The 14638-nt window shown below is 44.0% G+C and overlaps 1 protein-coding gene across 2 annotated transcripts in view; it reads right to left on the reverse strand.

The window, feature by feature from the left end:
• Positions 1–365: 365 nt before the first annotated feature.
• Positions 366–14638, reverse strand: part of SEC62 (SEC62 homolog, preprotein translocation factor) — a 31577-nt gene continuing 17304 nt past the window's right edge. For both annotated transcript variants that reach the window (XM_035133144.2, XM_035133143.2), the window contains exons 5-8: positions 9979–10071; positions 8322–8382; positions 7848–7967; positions 366–2323 (exon numbers count right to left, since the gene is read on the reverse strand). In XM_035133144.2, the coding sequence (XP_034989035.1) occupies positions 1851–2323; positions 7848–7967; positions 8322–8382; positions 9979–10071 (747 nt within the window). In that variant the 3' untranslated portion in view covers positions 366–1850. The remainder of the gene's footprint in view (positions 2324–7847; positions 7968–8321; positions 8383–9978; positions 10072–14638) is intronic.

Genomic DNA, 14638 nt, shown 5'->3' on the forward strand with positions numbered 1-14638 from the left:
GTCACTGCACTGCCCAGGAATGGCTCAGTGTAAAAAAAGGGTGCACTGGCAGAGAGAAAGAGTGAAATGGTTTTGGCAAATCCGTATTTAAAATGTGTTGTAAGATTTTAACACCTTTTGAATGAACACCATGAATTACTGAGAATTACTGTGCAGCTGAGTAAGAGGATTCTGAGCAAATGCAGTGAGAAATAAAACACACACATTTAAAGCAATAGATGGTGGCGACAGGGCTCTTACAAAGAGAAATAATTGAATGCTGCTAACTCAAAACTGCTACCAAGATGAACATAAAAATGGTAACAACATACCATTTTACTTTCTCAGCTGTTAAATGAGAGGAATAGGTAATAAGCAAGTCAGACCACATTTGTGAATGGTTTTTATCAATGCACACATAAAATGCATATATTTGCACAATCAGAAAAAATTAACATCTTCAGTCAAAACACTGGTGATGGAAAAAGCAGTTCAAGGAAAAAAGGAGAGATCTGTTAAGTCAGCTATTGAAAATGCAAGCAAGTAACTAGCATTATCTCTTCACAGTCACTTTGCTAAGAAAGAACTGAATCTGTATTCATAATTTCAGTTTCAGGCTGAAATTTAATGATTCAGAGGAATGATGTAAAGTCTTAACTTTAAAATGTTTATAGAACTAAACACACAATGGTCTTCCAAGTTAGTCAAATGAGGGATGCATAAGAGAGAAGTGAACAATCAGAACTCCTTCAAGATTTCAAGAAATTATTTGGTCTTGGCAATCTTTTTTTATGAGCTTCTTTTAATGTTCAAGCCAAGTCTATCCTCTCTCATGGCAGTGTCTACTCATCAAATACAGTACTCCACTTTCTGAAGACAGAAAGAAATCAAAGACTAACATTAAGGCATACACAGAGCTACGCTGTCTGTTTTTGTTGAATTAGAATCAGTTTACTTGGACTTGAATACGTGGAATGTTGGCACAAAACTAAAGCAGTAGTGAACACAGCTGCCAATCTCACTGATTCTGTTAGGTCCTTGTGACTTGCATTTCCCTTACACACACACATTCTGAAATGGCTTTTAATTATACAAATTGAAAACTGGATAAATCCTCCAAATAATAAGTAACAGGTAAAATAAGGGGGTTGCTTTATTTGTATGTTATGTACAGAATACACTTCTTGTATTATGATGGGGCAAGTCAAGACAAGAGCTATAACCTCCAAATAATGCTCCCCCCCACCTGTTGAAGATGACTTCTTTGCTCTGAACCAGATGGACAGAACAGTCTGGATTTCCTAAGTTGGTCACACACGGTTAAAAAGTTTAAAACCCTACAGCCATGTCAGCATTAACTTATATGTCTTAAGAAAAAAAATTCTTAAACAAAAAGTTCTAAGAAAAGTCTTACATTTTTATGAAGATTAATAACGATATAAATAGAAAAGTACTTTGTTGTAAGTATCAATCAAATTAAGCTATTAGGAATAAATGCAACAAGTGCCATTTTAAATTACTATTCTGGAAAAGTGTAGTTACTGAAAACATGCAATTTCCCAAAATATTATTAAAAGAACTACGTTCCTTTGTATATTTGATGACTTAAGCAGACCAAAATATCTGACTGACAAGTTGTGAAACAGATGGCTTTTGTAAGTGTATATTAGATTACTTACAACTATTATCAAGTTAAGTGGCTTTCTTCTGTTTGTAAAACAAATTAAGAACTATGTTATAAAGCTGTTTGGCTAAGCTGCATCTGTATACTTCAGCAGATAAGGAAGAAATGAATGCTGTCAAGATGGTGTAGCAGCCAACATAGAAAATCCAACTGTCTGCACAAAATTTAGTCCCAAACTACAGCTGAATTAAGATTGTTCATGTAAAGGCCTAGTATCTTGCTCCTCCTCCTCCTCTTCCTCCTCTTCACAATCCTCTTCATCTGTTTGCTGGTCAAGTTCCTCTTTTGTGATCATTTCAAAATCGTTTCCATTGCCACTACTGTGCTGGGACCGGTCATCCTCCCGCCTGTCACTGTCTGTGTCTGAATTCCGCTCTCCGCCAGAAGCTTCTGATCCCAAGCTTCCCAGTGGATCAGCTTTGCCATCCTCATCTTCTTTTTTCTCACTATCAGATTTCTCCTCATTGTCAGATTTTGGTTGCTTTTTGGATTCAGACTTCTCATCTTTCTTTGAATCAGCTTTTGGTCCTTTGTACTCATGTGTATACAGGGGCCTGAAGGAGTCAATGAAGCCAACGTCAGCAGTCAGGTTTGGCAAGAACCAGAAATGATGTCTTCCGCCAGTTATCAGCCAGATGATAAGGAAGAGGATGCAGCGGGCTACAAGAAGAAAATATCCAAATGTCTTAAACAGGATATTTACAGAACAGAGAGCTACATTTATGTTTGCAAATGACAAAATGCCAGAACTGGCAAAGCAGAAAATTCTGAGTGAGAGAAATTACGTAAGCCTTGGGGCCCACACTTAAAGAGGCAGCTCAGGAATTTAAAGGGCTCCAGGTTTTCCCACCTCCAATTCTTTTCCAAAAATTGCTTTCCATATCTATTAATTACATTAAGGGTTAAAACGCAAACTCAACTGCTGAGTTCTAATTAAGGCCCTGACATTCTCAAACTGCTTCACCACTTGTTGAAAATCTGTATGGTGTACATTCTCTACCAGCAGATAATGACCAACTTTGGTTGTTGGCTAATAGTTCAAGGTAAAGGTCGAAAACATTAAAATATAATAATATTGAGTAAGCATTCCCTTTCGATTCCACCAACAAGCAACCTTTCTCAACCTGATCTGGCCACAGTGATCCATGCAATGGTCACCTCTAGGCTTGATTATTGTAACTCGCTCTACGCGGGGCTGCCCTTGAAACTGACCCAGAAACTCCAGCGGGTGCAGAATGCCGCGGCGAGACTCCTTACGGGGTCCCAGCCGCGGGATCACATTCATCCAGTGCTTTACAAGCTGCACTGGCTCCCGGTGGAGTACAGGATCAGGTTTAAGGTGCTGGTTTTGACCTTTAAAGCCTTATGCGGCTTAGGACCCTCGTATCTACAGGACCGCCTCTCCTGGTATGCCCCGCAGAGGACATTAAGGTCCACAAATAATAACATACTGGAGATCCCGAGTCACAAAGTGGTTAGGCTGGCCCCGACCTGGTGGAACGCTCTGTCTCAGGAGACTAGGGCCCTGCGGGATTTGTCATCTTTTCGTAGGGCCTGCAAGACAGAGCTGTTCCGCTTGGCCTTTGGACTGACGCAGTCTGACCCCGGGGTTACCCTCCCCTAAGGTTTTATCTTATAACTAGTGTATTTCAGCCCGTTCAATAACGGGCTCTAGAAAATTCTGGGGTTCGGAGAAGCGCTTGCGCAGCGCTTCTCCGAACCCTGGGACCTGTCATTGCTGTTGGCGGCAGGGGGACAGGAACGGAGGAGGAGAAAGCGCTGCTTTCTCCTCCTCCGTTCCTCTCCCGCAGCCGCCGACAGCAAGGAGACCTCCCAGGGTTCGGAGAAGCGCTTGCGCAGCGCTTCTCCGAACCCTGGGACCTGTCATTGCTGTCGGCGGCAGGGGGACAGGAACGGAGGAGGAGAAAGCGCTGCTTTCTCCTCCTCCGTTCCTCTCCCGCAGCCGCCGACAGCAAGGAGACCTCCCAGGGTTCGGAGAAGCGCTTGCGCAGCGCTTCTCCGAACCCTGGGACCTGTCATTGCTGTTGGCGGCAGGGGGACAGGAACGGAGGAGGAGAAAGCGCTGCTTTCTCCTCCTCCGTTCCTCTCCCGCAGCCGCCGACAGCAAGGAGACCTCCCAGGGTTCGGAGAAGCGCTTGCGCAGCGCTTCTCCGAACCCTGGGACCTGTCATTGCTGTCGGCGGCAGGGGGACAGGAACGGAGGAGGAGAAAGCGCTGCTTTCTCCTCCTCCGTTCCTCTCCCGCAGCCGCCGACAGCAAGGAGACCTCCCAGGGTTCGGAGAAGCGCTTGCGCAGCGCTTCTCCGAACCCTGGGACCTGTCCTTGCTGTCGGCGGCAGGGGGACAGAAACGGAGGAGCGCTTTCTCCTCCTTCCTTCCTCTCCCCCAGCCGCCGACAGGAAGGACGCGTGCACTCTCTCCCCCCCCCACCTCCAACCGCCGCTCCTCTCACGGGCCAGGGAGGGTTGTGAGGAGGCCTTCGCCGGCCTCCACCCTCGCTTCCCTGACGTGCCCTGCAGTGAGGCAGTGTCCGGCGGGAGCGGCGGTTGGAGGAGGCAGAGGGGGGGGGAGAGTGCGCGCGCGCAGTCTCTGCTGTCCAATCCCTGTATCCCTGGGGCACATGCGCAGTACCCCAGGGACACACGGGACAGCTTGGACGCAGGGACATCTTGGACATTATTATATAGGATGGTTTTATCTTACTTGTAGATTTTAATTTTAAAATTGAATTTTAACATTGGATTAATCTGCATTTTAATTGAATTGTTCCTTTTATACTTGCGTTGATATTTTTGCTGTTAGCCGCCCTGAGCCCGGTCTTGACTGGGAAGGGCGGGGTATAAATAAAATTATTATTATTATTATTATTATTATCTAAATGGTTAAGATGCTCATTGGTTTTTGTTTGCTTACCGTACATTTCTAGATCACACTAAACCCCACAGGGCAGATAACAAAACATGCATTACGCAGGTAAAGGTAAAGGGACCCCTGACCATTAGGTCCAGTTGTGACCAACTCTGGGGTTGCGGCACTCATCTTGCGTTATTGGCCAAGGGAGCCGGCGTACAGCTTCCAGGTCATGTGGCCAGCATGACAAAGCTGCTTCTGGCGAACCAGAGCAGCACATGGAAATGCCGTTTACCTTCCCGCTGTAGCAGTACCTATTTATCTACTTGCACTTTGACGTGCTTTTGAACTGCTAGGTTGGCAGGAGCTGGGACCGAGCAATGGGAGCTCACCCCGTTGCGGGGATTTGAACCACCGACCTTCTGATCGGCAAGCCCTAGGCTCAGTGGTTTAACCCACAGTGCCACTCGCGTCCCTATTACACATATAACATATAACAAAACATTTAAAATCAAATTGCATAATCACCAAACAATTTTAACCCCTATTTTTGCTTAGCTGTGGGTACTGTAATCTAGCTCCAATGATGTGGCTTAAAAAGGTAACGGGACCCCTGACCATTAGGTCCAGTCGTGACCGACTCTGGGGTTGCGCGCTCATCTCGCATTATTGGCCGAGGGAGCCGGCGTATAGCTTCCAGGTCATGTGGCCAGCATGACAAAGCCGCTTCTGGCAAACCAGAGCAGCACATGGAAACGCCGTTTACCTTCCCGCTGTAGCGGTTCCTATTTATCTACTTGCATTTTGACGTGCTTTCGAACTGCTAGGTTGGCAGGAGCTGGGACCAAGCAACGGGAGCTCACCCCGTCACAGGGATTCAAACCGCCGACCTTCTGATCAGCAAGCCCTAGGCTCAGTGGTTTAAAATCAAATTGCATAATCACCAAACAATTTTAACCCCTATTTTTGCTTAGCTGTGGGTACTGCAATCTAGCTCCAATGATGTGGCTTAAGCACATTCAAAAGGAGACTGATTGCCAAGTCTCTAGAAGAATAAAATTACACTGCTGTGAGTAAGCCCCACAACCACTCTCTACATGCTCTTGAGGAATAGACATATACAGCAGAACCAAGAGGGAATTCTGAACAATCACACTCAACACAACTGGAAATATAATAGTAATATATTAAGGTAAGCAGGGACCAAGACATTTATAAAGTTTTAGAATCTGAGAGACCTCTATCTGAGAGACTGTAGGTATCTGGAGCAGATGCAGGAATATCTGGAATAAAACCTGATTCTACAGAACCAGTCAGTTAATTGTATTTACTGTCCTGGTTCCGGTTTCCGCCGGCAGGAATGGCGGACCTGTTTTCCATCCCTCTGACCTTCGTAAGGAATTTGGCGGTTGCTAGGGGAGTAAATGGCAACCCCCTACCCTCTCCGGGGGTTACGGAGAGGGGCCGCTGGCCCGCGATGCCCCCAGACCCACTCCAACTGTTTATGGAGTGGGGGGAGCTTGGGCTGAAAAGCACTTACGAGGGCCAGGACTCCCGGACGCTAATCTGCATGGCGGGGATTTCCATGGTTAAAGAAGATAATTAGGCTTAAAACTATGGACATACTTCAGAAGGAGGGGAAGAAGCGCTGTTTACTGCTGAGAAATTTATGCTGCTGAGGGAGAGGAGTCAAAGGCTGTATATCATCTGGAAGAAGGATTGATGGGGACGGAGCGATAAGGGAATTGAGTTTTTTTTATTTTTCTTCATATGAGTTACTTCGTACCTTCCCAGACGCGATGTCCTGGCTTGTTTGGAGTGAAAGAGAAGCAAAAGACTGTGTGAGTTGAACTTTATAAACTGTTGTTACTGAGCATATTTTTTAAAGATGTGGAGTTGCCGATGAGAAAAGCCCCCCCCCTAGTCGGACGGAAGGAGTCCTGGACGCGTTCGGAGGATTTATGAGCTGTGACGCACTTTGAATTGGAGCAGCGACCTGAAGCTAAGTTCAGCTATAGGGCAAGGAGATCCATTAATTTACCAAGAGTTTATGGTTTGATGTTTGGGTCTTCTGCCTGGAAAAGCTGTAAATCTTATAAAGATCGTTAATCTTCATGGCTATGAGAGAAAACGAAAGTGATTTGAGCTTTTTAAGATGGCGCTGCTTCGCAACAGGGAGCTCCAGACTAAGAAGATTTATGGGGAGGCTGGACTGATTAACCCACACAGGAGAAAGAACATTTGTGAAACCTTGTTTGATATTTATCTCAGCAGCTGGGAAACAATCGGTTGAAAGTGGAAAACATCTATGTGACTGTAAGGGGAAGATCTGGATTATTATGAACTTGGAGGACGATTTGAACTTTAGAAAAAAGACGGCAGTGGACGGTTGCGAGGAATCCCCAATTTCTTGAAGCATGGGAACCCAAATAAAAAATTCTCTAGATGATTTGGCATAACATTCGGTTTGATTGATATATATATGTGTATAATTTGAAATAATGAATGTGATATAATTGGTTTTAATTGGAAAATTAATAAAAATATATTTTTTTTAAAAAAAAATTGTATTTACTGTCCTGTCTATGTTCAGTAATTTAATTAATTTGCACACTACAGTCTCAAGAATGTTAAAGGGATCTCATGCTGTCTCTTAACCATTTCCCCTGCCTTATTATACATATATAAAATATATGTTTCCTTCTAGCTTCTTTTTCCTACCAAATATAGATTCAGCAGTGAATACTTTCACTTAAGTAAAGGAACGTCTTGTAGCCAGTCGCAGATAGTTAAGCATAAAGCTGTACAATCAGGTGCGGCCCCATATAAAACATGGTTCCATGAAGTGATCATATGTGCAATAAAGCACAGAATGCCATTTTTATGCTGTAAATCAAGCCTCACAGCCAAAGCCTCACAGAATACCCCTCCTGTAGGTTTAGCACTTCTAATTGAGGAGACAAAAAGTCTCTTATTGAAGTAGTAAAGCTAGAGGGAAATGGTAAGCACAGTCCTAAAACAAGTCATTGCTGCAAGAGCAGTCAGAGGAAATGTAAGCAAGACTACTGTACAGGGACTGGTGCACTTAGCTTCTCCCATGAGACAGAAATGGCAACACAAACATCAGAACTGCTCCCACTGTGTGAAAGCAACCAGAATGAATGCACACTTGCAGTCAGCTTTATTACAAATGGCACAATGGTGACATACAGTGGCCACCTGGGAAACATTCGCATGGTGCAAGGCAAGTCTATGATATATTTAAATCTGAACTGTGAGAGATGGTGAGGAAGAGAAGAGAAACACACACTTACCAACAGCCAGGAGGAGAATACTAGCCACAAAACATCCTGCACCTACGCTCAAATAATAAACTCCTACTCGCATCTCTGCAGGCCAGAGTGGGAAGAGAGTTGCAGCTATAACAGCAGTCACTGTTAAAAGAAAGACAGAACAAGCATAAGAAATACTGGGAGCTTTAGGACTGAAATAAATGCAACAGCACCACTCTAACTGGTTGAACTTTAATTTGGGGGGGGGGAATGTTTCGAGCCCTCACAATTGCCTTGTAAAAGTGGGTGCTGTGTCCTCTACAGGATATGGGTGTAATCCACTGCAGTGTTTGTTCTGCCCAAAACCAATTAACATCTATTGGAACTTAACAAGCCCCGTTTATTTCAATGGGAAGGGGGGGGGAATTTGCCCCTGTGAAAGCCACAGATGTGCAAAGAGGCAGACTGTTTGTTGGGTGGGTTGCCAGTTTCACCCAACAGTGCTCACTTACTTACCAAGTATGAGTCCCATGGCAAATGTTTTAAAATGAACTGGGTCATAAATCCACACATATACCTGGAAGGAGAATGATTACGTAAAAATTAAACCAGTTTCTGAAAGCAAAGTTTTATGAGGAAGCTGATTGGAAATAATATATTCTGCTTGCAATAGTTCATCACTGTAGCATGTAAAGGTAAAGGTAAAGGGACCCCTGACCATTAGGTCCAGTCGTGACCGACTCTGGGGTTGCGCGCTCATCTCGCATTATTGGCCGAGGGAGCCGGCGTGTAGCTTCGAGGTCATGTGGCCAGCATGACAAAGCCGCTTCTGGCAAACCAGAGCAGCACATGGAAACGCCGTTTACCTTCCCGCTGTAGCGGTTCCTATTTATCTACTTGCATTTTTGACATGCTTTCGAACTGCTAGGTTGGCAGGAGCTGGGACCAAGCAACGGGAGCTCACCCCGTCACAGGGATTCGAACCGCCGACCTTCTGATCAGCAAGCCCTAGGCTCAGTGGTTTTTCTCTGTGACCTGAGCCAGCTTATTAATGGGCTGAGCGAAAGTCTTGTTCTCTGTACAACAATAAATCTATGTATTTTATCTATGCATTGCAGGGGGTTGGAACAGATGAGTCTCAGGTCCCTTCCAACTCTACAATTCTATGATTCTATGTCTGGGGCTGTGCCACTTCAGACTGCAGATGGAAGTTTATATCCTTTAATGTTCCTCCATACAAAAAGTTGCTCGCATGTAGAAGACTGTGCATCAGGAAGAAAACTGCAACCTTTCTACATGACAACTAGTGCTTGTGCTCTCTCTCTCTCTCTCTCTCTCTCTCTCTCTCTCTCTCTCTCTCTCTCTCTCTCCCTCCCTCCCTCCCTCCCTCCCTCCCTCCCTCCCTCCTGTACTAGAGTATTGCAGTGTGAGGGAATGAAACTCAGACACAGGTCTAGTTCCTCAAGGAGAAGTATTTATGGTTATTAACACAGATCTGGGACCTGATCAGCACTTCTCTGCAAAGTGGGCTGGGGATGGAGGTATAGGGAAAAAGCAGGGCTGGGTGAAGATGCTTCTCCTCCCTGCCCATCACTGTTTCTGCACAACACCCATCTACCATTGCTTTCTGCAACAAGAGCAGCAAACATACACCTAGGATCAAAATGGACCAGGGGGGGGGGTAGTGTGTAGGGTAGAGAGGTTTCTCATGAAGAGCTACATCTACCCTGCAAACTGCCTTTCCTTTTGCAGCAGAGAAACAGTGGTGTGGTTCCACCACCAAATGCTCAATTAGCCTTATAATAACATCTGAGATCACATAAACCCACAATGTACCCACGATTTGAAGGGCAGGGCTAGAGATGCAATCTATTCTATTGAATCCAGCCACAACAGGTAATTCTTGTCATGGCTATGAAGAACAATTGGAAAGTGCTGTTCCTTATTTCAAGCAAGACTAATGGTCCGTCTTTGGCAGCAGCTTTTCAGGACTTTCAAGGCAGCAGTAAACCTTTTAAAACATTACCAAAAACCAGAGCCAGATGTCTCCAATTCTGACCAACTACATCAAGAAAAATCTAGTCAGACTAGTGGATTTCTCCACATTTTTATTACTGGTAAACATTATTGACAGGAAAACATTTCAGCAACAGAGATTATTCAGTTACTGTACCTCATTTCCATCCAGAAAAACCTGATCTTCATGAGGCTCAAGTTTGAATTTTCTCTTTGTCTCCTTCTTCTTAGGCGTGCCAGGAGTTTCATCCTAATGACATATATTGGAAACAATTGCCAGTGAAATTGTGCTCATGAGAACACCTCATGAGCAACATTGAGGATAAAGACATGGTTCCACTTCAGAGCATGGTCTTTGGACTGAGATTAACCTTTATAACTAGGCATTTCCTTTTGGGGAACCTCCAGTCTGTGGGCCTGTCTGGCAGCACCATTTGCCCCACGGGGCCATATTGGACAAGCCATGCCCACCTGCCGCTCAACCTGATGTCTGAGAGGCAGGTAAAGGTGGGGTTTGGCCAAATGAGGCTTTGCAGGCACCACCAATCCAAGGTGCCTGCAAAGCCCTTTCTGCAGCAGCTCCTAAGCACCTGACACAGGTTGTTAGACACTTTGCAAGCAGAGTTTGGAATGCCCCTTGTGCTACACTTCCCAAGCACTGGGCGTCGAGTACCTGGACAAAGGGGCTATGCAACCTCCCCTGAAAGAAAGAAAAATTGTCCCATAAAGAATTGCAACACGTTGACACTTAATCTCCTAGAGATAAATTTGACAGGTGGGTAGGCCCTGCCAGGACTGGAGATACAAAGATATTATCCACTGAACTGAACAGGTACCCCATCCCCGCCTTAAATCCATTAAAATTCTCCCACTGATTTCAGTTACATGCAAATCAAGGAATGCAAAATTGACAAAAAGCTAAACATTTTGTTAAAATTTACTTTTTAGTATTATTGAGCACTCAGAAAGATACAGACACCAATTGTTCTGACTGATTCTCTTTTCTTCCTTAGAACACAAAGTTCTAGAACAGGCTATTTTAACCTCCTCCTCATTAGACCAATTCCCCCAAAAGATCTTAACTCAAACATGCCTCTATAATGTGAGTTATTTAATGTGCATCTTTTCAAATAAATTCTTAAAACTTTCTTGCCTGTATGTCTGCCTAGCTTCTTACTCTTCCCCCTTCTCACAGTCCTTGCCCTGGCACATCCCTTTGTGATTCCCCAGTAACGTTCCTTCACTATGGACTGAAAAGACTGCCAGGGTGCTAAGAATTCTTACCTGTGCTATGGAATCTCTCAAGTATGTGTGTTACAAAAAATAAGTGCACAATGCAGCCAAAATTAAGCCCTTTTTATTTTCACCAATTTCAAAAGGAAAGATTTAAGCACCTGTTAAAATATTTTATTAAAATTAATGGACTTTTTATATGCTTAGCTATAGCTGAATGTTGTTAATTATAATTTACAGTTGGTAATTGCAGAGACAAAAAACGAAGCAGGCTCAAAACTACAGTTAGCTCACAACTTGCTCTCATTTAACTTGTGCACATTCAACTTTACACACTTGGCAAATTTTAAAAATAAATAAATAAAAAGGGGCTGAAAGTGGGTGGGTGCCTGGGGAAAAATTCTTTTAGGCAATACCACCCTCCATTCCACCCAATGCATTTTTACTGCACACAATTTTGGCTTTATATGCTATCCCTAGAATAATAACCCCCACATACGTTGAGGCTTGCTTGTACAGTATTACAATCTGGTTTCCAGCCTAGCTATAGCCCTGAAACTATTTTGATCATTCTAGCTAATGAGCTTCATCAGGAGGGACAGGAGGAGCACAACCCTGTTGATTCTTAACTCTCCAATGTCTTCGATACTGCAAACCATGGCATCCCTCTGAACTGCCTTGCCTGAATGGGGCTTGGAGACGCGATGTTACAGTGGCTCTGGTTCTTTCCGGAAGAGTGAGTCTAGAACATGGTGTTGGGAGACTAATCACTGGATGAGCTCTGCCAGAGTTTGGGGCTGGCATGTCACCAAGATGCAGAGAACACACAGTTCAGCTTCTTGTTTCCATCTACTAATCTCAGAAAGACAGTAAAAACCTTATCAGGCATCTTGGGGCAGTTATGGGACAAATGAGGTCAAACAAATGGAAACTTAATCATGATAAATGGATATACAGTTTGGGATCTACATAGAGGTTTGCAAACAATTTTAGACAGGCTTACCCTGTCTCTAAAGAATCAGGTATGCAGTTTGAAAGTACTCATGGATCCAGTATTACCTATGGAAGTATAGATGGTAGACATGGAGGGGGTGGGGGGGAGATGGGGTTATTGGTTTATGGGTTGGTTTGTGGTTTTTTTGTTCTTGTTTTTATTATCCATTTTGTATTTTTATCTTGTATTTTTATGTTGTGAACCACCTTGAGATCAATGGATGATGGGTGGTATACAAATTTAATATGTTGTTGTTGTTGTTTAGTCGTTTAGTCGTGTCCGACTCTTCGTGACCCCATGGACCAGAGCACGCCAGGCACTCCTGTCTTGCACTGCCTCCCGCAGTTTGGTCAAACTCATGTTCGTAGCTTCGAGAACACTGTCCAACCATCTTGTCCTCTGTCGTCCCCTTCTCCTAGTGCCCTCAATCTTTCCCAACATCAGGGTCTTTTCCAAGGATTCTTCTCTTCTCATGAGGTGGCCAAAGTATTGGAGCCTCAGCTTCACGATCTGTCCTTCCAGGGAGCACTCAGGGCTGATTTCCTTAAGAATGGATTGGTTTGATCTTCTTGCAGTCCATGGGACTCTCAAGAGTCTCCTCCAGCACCATAATTCAAAAGCATCAATTCTTCGGCGATCAGCCTTCTTTATGGTCCAACTCTCACTTCCATACATCACTACTGGGAAAACCATAGCTTTAACTATACGGACCTTTGTCGGCAAGGTGATGTCTCTGCTTTTTAAGATGCTGTCTAGGTTTGTCATTGCTTTTCTCCCAAGAAGCAGGCGTCTTTTAATTTCGTGACTGCTGTCACCATCTGCAGTGATCAAGGAGCCCAAGAAAGTAAAATCTCTCACTGCCTCCATTTCTTCCCCTTCTATTTGCCAGGAGGTGATGGGACCAGTGGCCATGATCTTGGTTTTTTTGATGTTGAGCTTCAGACCATATTTTGCGCTCTCCTCTTTCACCCTCATTAAAAGGTTCTTTAATTCCTCCTCACTTTCTGCCATCAAGGTTGTGTCATCTGCATATCTGAGGTTGTTGATATTTCTTCCAGCAATCTTAATTCCGGCTTGGGATTCATCTAGTCCAGCCTTTCGCATGATGAATTCTGCATATAAGTTAAATAAGCAGGGAGACAATATACAACCTTGTCGTACTCCTTTCCCAATTTTGAACCAATCAGTTGTTCCATATCCAGTTCTAACTGTAGCTTCTTGTCCCACATAGAGATTTCTCAGGAGACAGATGAGGTGATCAGGCACTCCCATTTCTTTAAGAACTTGCCATAGTTTGCTGTGGTCGACACAGTCAAAGGCTTTTGCATAGTCAATGAAGCAGAAGTAGACGTTTTTCTGGAACTCTCTAGCTTTCTCCATAATCCAGCGCATGTTTGCTATTTGGTCTCTGGTTCCTCTGCCCCTTCGAAATCCAGCTTGCACTTCTGGGAGTTCTCGGTCCACATACTGCCTAAGCCTGCCTTGTAGAATTTTAAGCATAACCTTGCTAGCGTGTGAAATGAGGGCAATTGTGCGGTAGTTGGAGCATTCTTTGGCACTGCCCTTCTTTGGAATCGGGATGTAGACTGATCTTCTCCAATCCTCTGGCCATTGCTGAGTTTTCCAAACTTGCTGGCATATTGGGTGTAGCACCTTAACAGCATCATCTTTTAAAATTTTAAACAGTTCAGCTGGAATATCATCACTTCCACTGGCCTTGTTATTAGCAATGCTTTCTAAGGCCCATTTGACTTCACTCTCCAAGATGTCTGGCTCAAGGTCAGCAACCACACTACCTGAGGTGTACGAGACCTCCATATCTTTCTGGTATAATTCCTCTGTGTATTCTTGCCACCTCTTCTTGATGTCTTCTGCTTCTGTTAGGTCCTTACCACTTTTGTCCTTGATTATGGTAATCTTTGTACGAAATGTTCCTTTCATATCTCCAATTTTCTTGAACAGATCTCTGGTTTTCCCCATTCTATTGTTTTCCTCTATTTCTTTGCATTGCTCATTTAAGAAGACCCTCTTGTCTCTCCTTGCTGTTTTTTGGAAATCTGCATTCAGTTTCCTGTATCTTTCCCTATCTCCCTTGCATTTTGCTTGCCTCCTCTCCTCCGCTATTTGTAAGGCCTCGTTGGACAGCCATTTTGCTTTCTTGCATTTCCTTTTCCTTGGGATGGTTTTCATTGCTGCCTCCTGTATAATGTTACGAGCCTCCATCCATAGTTCTTCAGGCACTCTGTCCACCAAATCTAAATCCTTAAACCTGTTCCTCACTTCCACTGTGTATTCATAAGGGATTTGATTCAGATTGTATCTTACTGGCCCAGTGGTTTTTCCTACTTTCTTCAGTTTAAGCTGGAATTTTGCTATAAGAAGCTGATGATCTGAGTTACAGTCAGCTCCAGGTTTTGTTTTTGCTGACTGTATAGAGCTTCTCCATCTTTGGCTGCAGAGAATATAATCAATCTGATTTCGATGCTGTCCATTTGGTGATATCCATGTGTAGAGTCGTCTCTTGTGTTGTTGGAATAGAGTGTTTGTGATGACCAGCTTGTTCTCTTGACAGAACTCTATTAGCCTTTGC

This window comes from Zootoca vivipara, chromosome 5 (assembly GCF_963506605.1).
Source record: "Zootoca vivipara chromosome 5, rZooViv1.1, whole genome shotgun sequence".
Classification (NCBI taxonomy): Eukaryota; Metazoa; Chordata; class Lepidosauria; order Squamata; family Lacertidae; genus Zootoca; species Zootoca vivipara.